Below are 14,609 nucleotides of genomic sequence, written 5' to 3' on the forward strand. Positions count from 1 at the left end.
TTTCTGGCTGCTGTGTCAGCTGGAGTTAAATTATTTAATGGAGCTGTGCTTGTTTTGGAGAAGTAACTTGAGTCTGTCTCTTGAGGGCTCCCAGGACACTTAGGGTAAAAGCCAGGCTGGAGGACATTAGCTGAGGTGACTCCCAGCAGTGTCCCTGCTGACAGCAGTGGGTTGGAGTGTGGCCACCGATGCACTTTCCACAACTCTGGGTGACAGCAAGGAGCCCCATCAGAGCACCAAGTAACCACCAGGGCAAAGGCAGAGAGAAGGCTGGGTGGACTTCAGCACAACATGACTTAAGAACACATACACCCTGACACTGGGAACCAGTGGTGATAGCACTTCGCAGGCATGAGGTGGAGGTAGGATTATGAAGAGAAGGTGTCGCATGTAGCATGGTCACCTGCCTGGCGGGCACAGCCCGGCTTTGGTGGTGTGCCTGCGATCTGGAAAAATGTCATGCAGCACCTACAGCACATTTCTCTATGAAATCCACTTTTTTAAAAAGGAGATGTTTCATTCTTTTTTGAGTCAGGGTCACTCTGAGTTGCCCAGGCTGGCCTTGAACTTGAGAGCCTCCTGCCTCAGCCTCCAGAGGAGCTGGGATGACAGGTACAGTCAAGGTGGGATGTTTCTTTTCTTTCTTTCTTCTTCTTTTTTTTTTTTTTTTTTTTTGATGAGGGGAGCACCAGGGGTTGAACTATTGAACTCAGGGGCACTCAGACACTGAGCCACATCCCCTTATTTTATTTTTAGAGACAGGGTCTCACTGAGTTGCTTAGCACCTTGCCTTTGCTGAGGCTGGCTTTGAACTCATGATCCTCCTGCCTCAGCCTCCTGAACCACTGGGATTACAAGCCTGCACCACCGCACCCTATGGGATGTTTCATTCTTTTTTTTTTTTTTTTTTTTTTTTAATATTTTTACTTGTAGTTGGACACCATGCCTTATATTTTTATTTTTATTTGGTGCTGAGGATTGAACCCAGTGCCTCCCATGTGCAAAGTAAGAAGAGCTCTACCTTTGAGCTACAGCTCAGCCCGGGTGTTCCATTCTTAACAGGAACTAACTCGCCACGCCACACCCCTTTCCCTGTGGACTCCCTCCAGTGGGCTGAGGAACTCAGCCAGGCAAGGGCTGCTGCCTCCTCCTGCACAGACTCTGGAACCAGAAGAAAACTTAAAGTTCCATCCCTGCATTTTATAATAGGAGAAAACCAAAGTTCAGAGAAACATAATGACCTCTCTCTACACTTAGGGTTCATGGCAGTTGGGACAGAAAGCGCATCTGTAATAAATGATGTTGATGATTGTTAGTAATCACAGTTACACATGGAGAGTGCTGTGGTAGCATGCCAGTCCTTCAAGGGGGCAAAACCCTAGCCAGGTGCAGTACAGAGCTGGTTCAGGTGTGGAAGTGGGGCGCACAGACCGAGGGCACTGGTGTAGGAATATGATGTATTAGATAAGCATCCTCCTCCTGGGAGACAAAACCATGGTCAGCCTGAGTGAAGGAGGGGCTTACACAGGACACCCTTCAGGAGGCCACCCATTCCAAACCCAAGCAGAGCTCCTGGGCAGGAAAGTGACAAAGCAGAGCAGGCGTCAGGTATAGCTGGTGGTCAGGGACCAGCCTGTTCACCATGGAACTGTAGGAGGCATGGCTTCCTGTGTAGTCACCAGAGAGCTGGGCTGGGATGAGTGAAGTCCAGCCAGAGTCACCAAAGAGGGCGTTTTGAGGTGCCTATAGTTGCACTCTGGTGACCCTGGGTTCCGTGGCCACTTTCTCCTGGGCTTATCGAAGCACTGCAGGCAGATCAGGCTCCAATCACAGAGGGCAGATTAGGACGGGGTTGTCACTACCTCCCACTTGGGGATACTGATGTCTGATGCTCGCTGAGCCCAGTCACTTAGCGCAGTGTGGTGTGCATCTGGCGTCAGGTCGGCCTGCTCCTGCACCTTGAGACAGAAGCAAGCTGCTCAGCAGGGGCAAAGCCGAACTGAAGACTAGAAACCGCGGCATCTGCATTCACCACGATCCCTGGGTTCTCAAGCGCGCTGATCACTCCTGCGGGTCAGGATCCCAGACAAGGAAAGCTTAAGCAAGCCGCTGGGGCGGGGCACCGTGTCCCCAGGGAGTCCTGACTTCTGAGTCCCTTTAGGGCGCCGCGCTGCGCCCCTCCCGGTGGGCCGTCCGCGTCCCCGCGGCTCCCCGCCAGGCAAGGGCAGCCGGCGCCGCGCTCGCCGCGCACTGGCAGATGCTCAGGCCCGCTCCTCCCGGTCGGCGCGGCCTCGGTCTTTGTTTGGAGCCCCGGCGAACCCCAGGCAGAGAGGCGCGGCGTCAGCGGGCACTACGGTTTTAAACAAACGGTTTCCGAATTTGCGTGGGTTTCATGCCGGCTTGGACTTCGGTGGGCAGAGCCCGCCGCGCCAGCCGTTCCCCGGCGCGCCCGCACCGCCTCGCTCGGCGGCGGGCGGGAGCCGGTGCCCCAGGGCGCGGAGACCTCCATTCATAACGCCGACCCGGGACGGCTGCACGCGCGCCGGCGGGACCAGGAAGCCGGTCCTGCAAAGCCCACTCGTCCTCGCCCGGGCGCAGACCGCGAACCGCCGCGGACGAGCGCTCTCGGTCAACAGGAGGAGACAAAATGGCTTGTGCTTCGATTCCTACATAAAACCTCACCCTTTGGCTCCAGGCTGTCCGACATTTTGTGACTGGCTTTTTTTTTTTTTTTTTTTCTTGATCATAATTTAGGAAGCGACTACCAAGCCGTGTCGCCCGTCCATTGCTAAACGGCTGGCCTTTTCGGGCTCGGTTTTCACCCTTTTATCATGGCGAGCGGGGCGGGCGGAGTGGACCGGGGCCCGGACGGCGGGGCGGGGCGGGGCGGGGCAGGGCGGCGCGCTAATTCCCGATGCCGTCTCCATGCAAATAATGATTGCCATTAACAATGATCCTCCCTGCGAAATCCTCAGATTGCCCCTTGACTCGCGCCAGCGAGACGTGCGCCCTCATTCGCTGAGCCGACGCCTCCCCCTCCGCCCCGTTACTCCGGCTCTGAAATTACAACTCCTCGGCGCTCGGCGCGGCCGGCGCGGGAGGCGCGGGGCAGGGAGGGGATTCCCGAGCCAGCGGGCGCTCGCCCCCCGCCCGCCGCTGCAGCGTCGCGCGGCCAAGGTCAGGGGCGCCGCAGGAGCAGCTGCCGCGAGCCAGGCACTTGGGTCAACGCCGGCCGCGGGGAGGCAGCCCCGGGCACAGCTGGCCGGTCCGCAGCTGAGGGGCTGCGGAGGTGGCCCGGCGCACACGGGAGCTGGGACCCCGGGCAGCGGTCCGCTTGCCGGCTCTGTCCGCCGCCTCGTAGTGCTGAACAGCCCTGGCAGAGCGGCCTGCGCTCGCGCCCGATAGGGGCGGGGCGGGGGCAGAAGAACTCGGGGCAGCAGCCCCGCGGAGCCGAGGCGCCGAAACGGAGCTGGCCAACAGCAGCCGACTGCTGGTCCAGCGTGGAGAGGAGCCACAGCAGCCGGCGGAGGCGCTGCTGATTCATCTCCTGGAGCACCTCGCAGGCCACGGCGAGGGCAGCCGGCCGCCTCTGGACTCTGGCCGCAGGCCGAAGGCGCTGGTGCAAGAGCCTCGTGGGCAGGAGGTGAGGACCCCGTCTCTTCCGTAGCCCCCAGGCGTCTTAGGGCGGTGGCCGCAGGACAGACAGAGGGGCGTGCCCCAGTTTGCAAAGGAGGCATACCCGTGTGATGCCCAGGCCTTCCATCTCGCCGGCGCTGACCACGCTCGTCCCCCTCCGCCCGTTTCCGAAGCTTCGGCCATTCCTCCCGCGCCGCGAGCAGCTCGGGCTGCTGGCACGGCGATGGAGGAGGAGCTGAAGTGCCCGGTGTGCGGTTCCCTGTTCCGCGAGCCCATCATCCTGCCCTGTTCCCATAATGTCTGCCTCCCGTGCGCTCGCACCATTGCTGTGCAGACCCCGGACGGCGAGCAGCACCTGTCCCCACCGCTCCTGCTTTCTCGGGGTGGCGCCGCCGCCGCGCCCCCTCCAGATCAAGAAACTGCAGCCGGCGCGGCCTGCGGCGGCGGCGCGAGCGCTAACGCTGCGGGCGGCCTGGGCGGCGGGGGGGCAGGTGGCGGAGACCACGCAGACAAGCTGAGCTTGTACAGCGAGACGGACAGCGGCTATGGCTCCTACACCCCGAGCCTCAAGTCCCCCAACGGGGTCCGCGTACTACCCATGGTGCCGGCGCCCCCCGGCTCCTCCGCCGCGGCTGCCCGAGGCGCCGCCTGCTCCTCGCTGTCATCCTCCTCCAGTTCCATCACGTGCCCGCAGTGCCACCGCAGCGCCTCCCTGGACCACCGCGGCCTGCGAGGCTTCCAGCGCAACCGACTGCTGGAAGCCATCGTGCAGCGGTACCAGCAGGGCCGCGGGGCCGCGCCGGGGACGTCTGCAGCCGCGGCGGTGGCCGTCTGCCAGCTGTGCGACCGCACCCCGCCGGAGCCGGCGGCCGCGCTCTGCGAACAGTGCGACGTGCTCTACTGCGCCGCCTGCCAGCTCAAGTGCCACCCGTCCCGCGGCCCCTTCGCCAAGCATCGCCTGGTGCAGCCGCCGCCGCCACCCGCGCCACCCGAGGCGGCTGCGACTCCGCCCAGCGCCGCCGCAACCCCCAGTGCGGGCAGCGGCTGCAAGAGCCCAGGGGGCGCTGGGGCCAGCGCGGCCCGGAAGTTCCCCACGTGCCCGGAGCATGAGATGGAGAACTACAGCATGTACTGCGTGAGCTGCCGGAGCCCCGTGTGCTACCTGTGTCTGGAGGAGGGCCGGCACGGCAAGCACGAGGTGAAGCCGCTGGGCGCCACGTGGAAGCAGCACAAGGTGAGCGCCCGCAGCGCGCCCAGGCTCAGCGCGGGAGGGTGCTTGGCTCCTTGTGGAAAGTTGGCAGAGGGCTGGCCATAGGGCTGAGCGGGAATCACTTCGTTCGTTCGTTCATTCATTCATTCATTCATTCATTCATTCATTCATTCCAGCAGTCAGTGATTGACCTGTGCTTATGAATCAGGTCCCCTGAGCTGGGTGTTGCAGTTGGAAAGATATGGGAAAATGGCTCACTAAGTCCCCCCCCCCCCAGGCTGTGATTGTCCACAGGTGCACCCAAAATGCAGAAGTAGGACTCTCTCTCCCAAAGCCTGATAAGTTACACTGGAGGCCCCTCCCAACAGGCAAACAGGATCTTCCCTCCAGGGAAAAATAAATATAATTTTAAAGTGTGCATTACCACCTGGCTGCAGAAATCTGTCTGGAGCCTTCCTGCTAAGAATCTGCTCTCGAGGTGGGAGTTGGCACCCCAGCCCTCCCCGAAGGGATTTCCTGTTCAGCAGGACACCCTGTCTTCCAGAGCAGGACATTTCCTACCCTCAGCTGTTCTCCAGCACATTCTGTCCTCGTTCTGCCTTTCGGCCTAGAGGGAAGACACCTCATGGGCCTTGTGGGAGCACGTGGGTGTGTGTCCTTTCAGGAAGGGAGCGTTTTCCCCAGAGCCTTCTCTAGCCGGGGACTGTACAGGGGCAGTGGGACAGTGGTGGAGTCACAGGCGATCTCTTATAAGAGGACAGGCACACCTGCCCACAGCCTCCTTCCCCTGGGACTCACCTGGCAGGAGGAAGCTGAGTGTCACTCCCAGAAACTTTTGGCTGACAATTCTTTTTTGTTTTGTTTTGGCACTGGGGATTGAACCCATTTCACCACTGAGCTACATCCCAACCCTTTTTAAAATTTTTATTTTGAGACAGGGTCTTGATAAGTTGCTTAGGGCCTTGCTAAGTTGCTGAGGCTGGCTTTGAACTTGCAGTCCTCCTGCCTCTGCCTCCCAAGTCTCTGGGATTACAGGCAAGCACTACTGTGCCTGGCTTGTCTCCTATCTTATCCTGGGGGAAAGAGAAGAAACTATCCGAATCTCCTTGGGTCTTTCATCAGGCCCCCAGGGCGAGGCTGGAGTCAGTTCTAATTCCTAATTTCCCATCCAAAGGCCCAAATGGGAAACTGGGCCCACTGCCTCCAGAGGTCCTACGCTGGGCCTGGCAGATTAGAGTCCCTTGTCCAAGGTTCTCCAGTGCCCCTGTGCTCCTGATACCTGCCATCCATGAGCTCTTTCCAGCAGACCGTCATTCCAGAGGAGGCAGGAGGTCTCCATACCACCCAACAGGAAATATGGTATGGATTTAGATTGGAAAAGAGGGCAATTTTCTAAGGCTACCTTGTCACCCGACTGTGAAGAGGCCGAAAGGGCAACACAGAAGAGAGGAAGAGACAACTGTTCCTGCACAGATTTGTTTTTATGTATATGAATTATACACAGTTACTATAGTTTCATCTACTACAATGAGCCTGTATTGTTATTGTCATTTAACATTTTAAAATTAAAAAATTAGAAAAAACAAATAGGGAATGCATGAGAGATCCCCTGGGGAGGAAGAGCATGACAGGTCTGGAGAAGGAATGGATCCTGTCCCTGGTCCTAGATCAGTGGTTCTCGGTGGCACCTCTGTGTAGCTACCCCACCCCGCCTGACCGTTTGTGGATATTCAACCTCGGGGGTTCCATTAGCAAGGAGTGAGCAGAGGCCAGGAGGCTGCTGATATCTACAGTGCGAAGTCCCCAGACAATTACACAGCCTCAAATGTCTATAGTGCTGCTGGCAAGAAACCCTGCTCTGAGGCTGCACAGCCCTGGATCCATCTAGAGACTGCGATTTACTAGCTGAGTGAGTTTAGGTGATTTTAATCTAAAACCTATTGAAAGTTATATCTAACTGGGATCCTTGTGGGGTGGATTAAGCAGAGTTCTCTGTGCTTAGCCTCTAGCATGCTACCCGACCCACTAAGTGTAATTATTTTTGTAGTCCTAACACTTACAATCAGCGGGCTTGCAGGAAGCTGCAGGGCAGCAGCCTGCGTGCTGTTTTGACCTCACTGACTTGGTTGCCTGGGGAAAACGTGAGCTGGAGAGTTTGGGGTGGCTTGTGGTGAGCCCAGGTAGCTGCGAGCTGAACGGGGACGCCTGCCTTGGTTCGTTTCTGTTCATGTGACCGTCTGCTTTGCAGGAAGGGAGACTGCCTGCCTTGTTTCGTCAACACCATGTCACAAATCAAGAAATCGTTGTGAGAGGCTGTGAGCCAGTGCCAAGGCAAGAAGCGTGGGCTCTGGATCTCACGTTCTGGTTTCACAAGCTGTCACGTTTTCACAGCCCAGCGAGCCAAGACCAGTTTGGGGTGTTGCCACCGAAGCGCTGAGAGTAGTAGTGAGGTGTGAGAATGAGGAAGGTGGATGTGAGATTTTGCAGTTGTGAGACTCGGCACCTGCACGCGGGAGTTGGATGATGAGCGGTGCTTCTAAGATCCAGAGCTGTGCAGGAAAGTCAGTGGTCACCCCCAGTTGGTATCAGTGTGTAACATGTCCCCCACCGACCTTGGGCCATGGGAGGAGCGGCGGTAGCACCAGGGTCAGCTCAGGAGGGGCCGGGTCACAGAGGGAATGCGACTGTGCAGGTTCCAGCATCTGAACTTCCTGTCTAGCGCAGCTGCTTCAGGGACCGCCAAGTCCTCCTGAACCCAGCGGGACGCTGAGGTAGTTCTGGGGAGCTCGTGTTCATGAATGAGCGCAGGGGGTGCTGTTCTCCCTAGAGAAAGGGAGGTTGGTGATTGCCTGCTGTGACACCCAGCAACTGGAGGTGCAGATGAACGGGGGGTGGGGGGGCTCTTGGGGAGCTTTGGGGTGGACCACCCCAACCGCGAGGGTGGCTACTGAGAGGTGTGCCCCAACTCTCCTCCTCAGACTCCCACGGGGCGGCCCCAGTTCTCCCGAGCCTTACCGCCTTTGGGTTCTCAGTGTTGTGGCCGAAACCCTGCTGCAGCATGGGCTCCTGGCCGCGGCACTTGCCCGGGCTCGGGAGCCTGGAGCAGCCTCCCCCACGGCCTTGCCCGACTTCCTCCCTGATGAGCAGTTCCTAAGTGAGGAGACACGGATGCGACACCCTACTCTGCTCTAAAGCGAGGTTGGTAATCGCCTTGTAAACAGCGTGGAGACCTTAGGTCATGGCTAGACACTTTCCTACGAGATTCTCCGGGAGGAGGGTCGACAGTTCCGGAGCTTCTGACCTGCTGAGAAGACGGCTGCTTCCCAGGCACTGTTGCCATTTTTGTCCACTGAAGGCAGAGTCCACTTTTCCTGAAGCCAGGGGCACGGTCACTGTGGCCTGGCATGTCACAGACCTCCATCATGTCTGAACGTCCCGCTTTGGGGGGACTCTGCTGGTGGGGTGGTTGACCCTGAGTTCAGGTAGGGACGCAGGCTGAGCCTCACCCCATGTTTCCTGGGAGCCCTGGGAACAGACGCCGTTGAAAGCCTCACAGGGGCCCCAGGAGTGGTGCACAGGAGTGAGGGGTAGCGCAGCCCGAAGACCTCGGGGGAGAGGGACTTCTCCCCTGCTGCAGGCCGTGCCCGGGGCGCGTGGTTTCCCGCCTCTGCCATCCTGTCCTGTAAAAGAAGTATGGCAGCTTGAAGCCTCCAGGAGAGACCTCCACATCAGAATGACCCCATGCCCACGGCAAGGCTGAGCCTAGTCCCAGCTGCACCAAGGTCGTGGGAAACTCCCTTTAATGTGCATAGCCCTGTGTTGCCCTGTAACGCTCTTTCCTAAAATCCACAATTACAGAGGGAGGAATGTGGATGTAACTGTCATCTGCAAATTCTAATTTCAGAGAGAACGCTTCTAATGTGGTAGATCTTTTTCCTTCTAGAATATGATGGTACATTGCTTTGACGCTGTCTTTTTCCTTCAAAACTGCAATATAAACATCTTTACCGTCAATACAAGTGCGTGGTTTGCATGGCTGTATGCCCTTCTGTTGAAGGATCTTTGTTAATCAATATCTTGGTGCTGTGCTGAGGTTTTCAGTCTTCAGCTGTGCTGGACGTTTCTCTGCTACCCTGTCTATGCCTTACATTCCTGTTTCCTGGGTTAGATTAGCAGGTGTGCAGATGCTATGTCAGAGGGCATCCATCTTTTTTTTTTTAATTTTTTTTAAATTTATTTTTATTGTAAACAAATGAGATACACGTTGTTTGTACATGGAGGAACAGCATACCATTTGCGTAGTCATACATTAGAGCAATGATGTTTGATTCATTCTGCTATTTTTTCCTCCCCTCCACCCCTCCCACCTCTCTTTTCCCTCTATACAGTCCCTCCTTCCTCCATTCTTGTCCCCCTCCCACCCCCCATTATGTGTCATCATCCGCTTATCAGTGAGATCATTAGCCTTTTGGACTTTTGAGATTGGCTTATCTCACTTAGCATGATATTCTCCAATTTCATCCATTTGCCTGCAAATGCCATAATTTTATTATTTGTTATAGCTGAGTAATATTCCATCGTATATATATATACCACAGTTTCTTTATCCATTCATCAACTGAAGGACATCTAGGTTGGTTCCACAATCTGGCTATTGTGAATTGAGCAGCTATGAACATTGATGTGGCTGTATCTCTGTAGTATGCTGATTTTAAGTCCTTTGGGTATAGGCCAAGGAGTGGGATAGCTGGGTCAAATGGTGGATCCATTCCAAGTTTTCTAAGGAATCTCCACATTGCTTTCCAGAGTGGCTACACTAATTTGCATCCCCACCAGCAATGTATGAGTGTACCTTTTTTCCCACATCCTCTCCAACACCTATTGTTGCTTGTATTCTTGATAATCGCCATTCTAATTGGGGTGAGATGGATTCTTAGGGTAGTTTTGATTTGCATTTCTCTTATTACTAAAGATGGTGAACATTTTTTCATATGTCTGTTGATTGCTTGTAGATCTTCTATGAAGCATCTGTTCATATCCTTAGCCCATTTGTTGATTGGGTTATTTGTATTCTTGGTGTAGAGTTTTTTGAGTTCTTTATATATTCTGGAAATTAGTGCTCAATCTGAAGTATGAGAGGCAAAGATTTTCTCCCACTCTGTAGGCTCTCTCTTCGCATTGATGATAGTTTCCTTTGCTGAGAGAAAGCTATTTAGTTTGAATCTATCCCAGTTGTTGATTCTTGCTTTTATTTCTTGTGCTATGGGAGTCCTGTTAAGGAAGTCTGATCCTAAGCCAACAAGGTGAAGATTTGGACCTACTTTTTCTTCTATAAGATGCAGGGTCTCTGGTCTGATTTCGAGGTCCTTGATCCATTGTGAGTTGATTTTTGTGCACGGTGAGAGATAGGGGTTTAGTTTCATTCTGTTGCATATGGATTTCCAGTTTTCCCAGCACCATTTGTTGAAGAGGCTATCTTTTCTCCATTGCATATTTTTGGCACCTTTGTCTAGTATGAGAAAATTGTATGTATTTGGGTTTGTGTCCGTGTCCTCTATTCTGTACCATTGATCTACCTGTCTATTTTGGAAGGGTACCCGTCTTTCAGGCATCTGAGTAATGTCTCCAGATTGCCTCCTGCCAAAGTTCTTTTGTTGGCTGGGGTTGTGGCTCAGTGGTAGGGCCCTGGCCTAGCACATGTGGGGCACTGGGTTCCATCCTCAGCACCACATAAAAATAAGTAAATTTTAAAAAACATAAAAATGCAGTTGGGCAGAATAAACTATTTTTTAAAAGTCTGAAACTTTTTTTTTAAAAAGTACTATTATTTCTCCCAACAGCAAGATTATATCAATTGTAAAATATTCACATGGACAGGGACAAATAGGGTAAAGCACTAACACAGGCGGTCTGATTTTTAATGATTCAGTGTTTGCAACTTTCATGACATTTTTGTTACAACTACTTTTGAGAAGGGATCAAAGTATCTAGACGTCTGTATTTCTAACCAGTTAGGGTCCTGCTTCCCCTCCAGACTGATCTAACACGCACAGCTCTGCTGCCCCATGTCTGCTCTTGGAGTCAGGCCTCCAGAGTCCACCTGTGGTCTTTGGGAGTGGGGTTGGGTGACCGAAAAAATTGAGTTAGAGGAGGAAAGAAGTTGGCCAGTAACTTCCAGGACCTCTGGGGCTCCAGCCTGTCACTGCCATGGCGGGCCTGGGGCCTGTGCACCCTGAGGCAGAGTCCAGGGTGGTGGGAAGCCAAGCCTTTCACTGACTTCTGGGAAGTCAGTTCTGGGAAAAGAAGGGCTGGGCTCCATGTACCTGACTGCCCAGCCCTGGAGATGTGCCCACGGTGGTCCTGGACACCCATGCTTAGACCCAGTCCCAAGGTCTGCACTGCAGGAACAACTACTGGGAAGAGCGTCTAAGTCTCACCCTTGGAGCCTCACACAGCTGGGAAACAGTGAGGAGAGGCCGGGACTCACGGCTCTCCTCTTGTCTTCAAAGACCTCTTGCAGAGGTGGAGAACTCGGAGCTGAATTTGGCCTCAAAGTTTGTGACAGGGCGTCTCTCTGGTCACCAGCTCTGAATATGTTAGCAGTGTAAACCTGACTCTGCACGTGGCTGGGGCTGTGTCACACCTTTAGCCTGCAGTGGATAGACTCCATGCATGTGGACATTCCTGATGAGGGCCTTGCCTGAGTGTCGACCATGGAGTCTTTGCGATGGGAGGGATCTCCCAGTCTCTGAGACAGTCTAAGGAAAACTCCAGCAAACCAGCCCACACCTGTGTTCACATAAAAGGTTTATTGGAACACAGCCATGCTTTCTATTGCCTACGACTACTTTTGGCCACAGTTGCTTCTGGAAGAGCTGAGTAGGTGCTTCAGAGGTGGCACCTCTGACCCTTCAGAGAAAAAATATTTACTCTCTGGCCCTTCAGAGAAAAACATTTGCGGACCCCCTGTGTTAGTCAGGTTTCAACGCTGTGATAAAGCAACTGAGAGAATCATCTTAAAGCAGGAAAGGGTATCTTCGTTTCATGGTGTTGGAGGTTTCAGGCCATGGTCACTTGGCCTCATTGCTTTGGGCCTTTGGCGAAGCAGCACGTCATGGCGGCACTGTGCTGCTCACCTTGTGGCAGACAGGAAACGAGGGAGAAAGGGGCTGGGGTCCCACATACCCTTTAGAGGCACCGTCTCCAGTGACCTGCTTCCTTTCCAACCAGGCCCACCTCCTAACGTCACACCACCTCCCACAGCACCACCAGCTGGGGACCAGGCCTTAACATAAACTACCCTTTGGGGACACTGCAGAGCCGGTGGTGGCACCTCCAGACCAGGACCCTGTTGCTGAGAGTGCCATTCTCAGCAGCAGACTTGACACAGGTTCTTTGCTGCTTTGCTGTTTGTGCTTGGGTTTCCAGTTAGTTTGTGCCTGTTGCTCTGGAATGCAGTAGGGGAGTGCTTTATCCACTTTTGAGAGGACTTCCAGGGTGATGGTGGAGGTTAGGAGGTCACCCAGACAGACTGGGAGAGGCTGTAGCAAATTCACATCCCTGGGGGAATTGTCTCCTGTGAAGCTCTCAGCGAGGGCCCTCCTGTTCTGTAGCGTCAGCTGTTTGCTGGCAAGGTTGTAATGGGCAGCCCAGTCGTTTCGCAGATGAGAAAACCTGAGGTGAAGGGCTCGCTGGACTTGCACAGTAGGCCGTGGAAAGATCTTGAAAGTCAGCCTTCCGCCATGCCTCAGGGTGCATTCTGAACAACTAAACGTGCAGCAGGATGCTATGTGTGTGTTTGAGCTAGAAAGCAGATCCATGTGGCACCCCTGAGGAATGGCCACCTACGGAAGAAACAAAGGTTAGCTAATGAGGGACAGGGTGTGTCCATTGTCTGTCCTCTCCAAAAGGTGGAGACAGGAATGGGCAGCAGGCAAGGACATTAGAAGAGGGTGGGGTGGGGGCAAAGCACCCTCTTAGAGCCAACAGGACCAGGGTCAGGACCGGAGGGGTGAAGAGATGAAATAGTGCCATCTTCTCATTTCCCATGCAGCGTGGAAGAGGGTCAGAGGACAGGAGCGCAGGGCGGGGCAGGGCCAGTGGGTCGGGGGCAGGAGCGCTGGAGGTCTGCCTGGCAGACCTGGCAGACTGCCAGTCACTGGCTGCAGGAACGGGTGGACCACGCCTGGAGAACCTGTGCAGACAGCAGGTGGCTCAAGAAGCCAGGTCCCGGCCAGGTCAGGAGCGCAGGCAGGCAAACCCCATGCTTGCCCAGTCTGCCAGACCCAGCTTATGGTTTGGTTTTAGGTGGTAGCTACGAAACCGGAAAGCAAGGAAACAGGAATAACGGGAAGAGCAGCCTCCTGAGATGAAGCCCCCAGGGCCACGGCTGCCCAGGCTGGCAGTCCCGTTGGGCTGCCAACAGCTAAGCTGTGCTTCTTTCCGACCAGGCGTGACCTCTGGCCCCTGCTGTGATGGTCCAAGTGGACAATGGCTCTTGCCATCATGTCCTTGTTCAGAGCAGTTGCTCTTTAATCCACCTAAGTACTTCCTGGTCCACAGAGAAGCCGGAGCACCTGTGTTTTCCAGGGACAGGCCTAAGTGCCTGGGCTGCAGAAGCAGTCGTCTGCTCACAGGAGAAAGAAACTAACAACCCCCGCGTGAGCAAACTGGGTGCCTTCTGTGGTGGCAGGTGCTGAGACCGAGGTAGAGACACAGATACCTCAGCAGTGGAGAAGGCGGGAATTCTTCTGGGCAGAGGTGGAATTCCAGGCCCTGAAGACAGAGGAGAAGTGACCCGTCCTGCTGGAAGGGGAAGCCGGAGCCCAGAACCAGAGGTGGGAAGAGGCCTGGCAGGCCTGAGGGCAGAAATGGGCCAGTGTGCGGATGGCTGGCAGGAGCAGAGCCAGGCAGGGCGGGGGACACGGGGCTGGCAGGCACAGGGCAGGGTGGACTCTGTGGCTCCTACAGGGATGCCAGGGGAGCCCCTGGGGGCTTTAGGCTGGGAGCCAGGTGTGATTCTTGCAAGGTCCCTCTGGCCGTTGTTCAGGAATGGAGGTGGGGGACAGGAAGATTCATCTGAGACTACTGCAGTAGACCAGGTATAAACAGGGGGCTCCAGTTAGGAGCGAGCCGCAGAGATGGACAGACACTCGTGCATTCATGTCCTGCTGGAGAGCCACCCACTTCTCAGACTTGTATTTTGGTGTCTTTTATTATTTTTGCAAACCCGTTGTCCACTCTCAGATCACGTCTCTTCAGATCACGATTCTGTCATTGCTCTCATCCTTTTGGGATTCCGATGACACCTATGTGCGCTGCTCAATACTGTCCATAGTTCTTGGACACCGTTCTTTTTTGTTTCTTTGTATTGCAGTCTGGGTAAATTCTGTTGACCTCTCTTCAAGTTCACGACTCTCTCCGGGGCGTGTCTTGCCTCCTGACCTCCCCACGCCCCTCTTCCCTCCCTCTCCCCACCTGGGTGCTTCTCTCAGGACACTCCCAGGAGTCTCCACTTCTCACCAGGGACAAAGGCTTCCTTCTTTCCCCCTGAACTCTGAGGGGGCTTTGCTCTGCTCCCAAGGGGAGGTGTTTCTCTTTCTTTTAATTTTTACTGTTTTAAATGTTCTAGAATCTTACAAGCTGCCTTAAACTCCTTTTGAAATAAATAGATGAATCAACAAGCCAAAGTCATCTGCTTGAGTGAAGCCAGCAGAACCCTCTGGAAAATGCATGGAGGGTTCCCTATTTCTGAGCAGTGCCC

General features: G+C 54.8%; 1 protein-coding gene across 2 annotated transcripts in view; it reads left to right on the forward strand.

The window, feature by feature from the left end:
• The first annotated feature begins 352 nt into the window (after positions 1-352).
• Positions 353-14,609, forward strand: part of TRIM67 (tripartite motif containing 67) — a 39,549-nt gene continuing 25,292 nt past the window's right edge. For both annotated transcript variants that reach the window (XM_079107202.1, XM_079107203.1), the window contains exon 1: positions 353-4,870. In XM_079107202.1, the coding sequence (XP_078963328.1) occupies positions 3,860-4,870 (1,011 nt within the window). In that variant the 5' untranslated portion in view covers positions 353-3,859. The remainder of the gene's footprint in view (positions 4,871-14,609) is intronic.

The sequence above is a fragment of the Sciurus vulgaris genome (genome assembly GCF_902686455.1).
Source record: "Sciurus vulgaris genome assembly, chromosome: 12".
NCBI classification, from domain to species: Eukaryota; Metazoa; Chordata; class Mammalia; order Rodentia; family Sciuridae; genus Sciurus; species Sciurus vulgaris.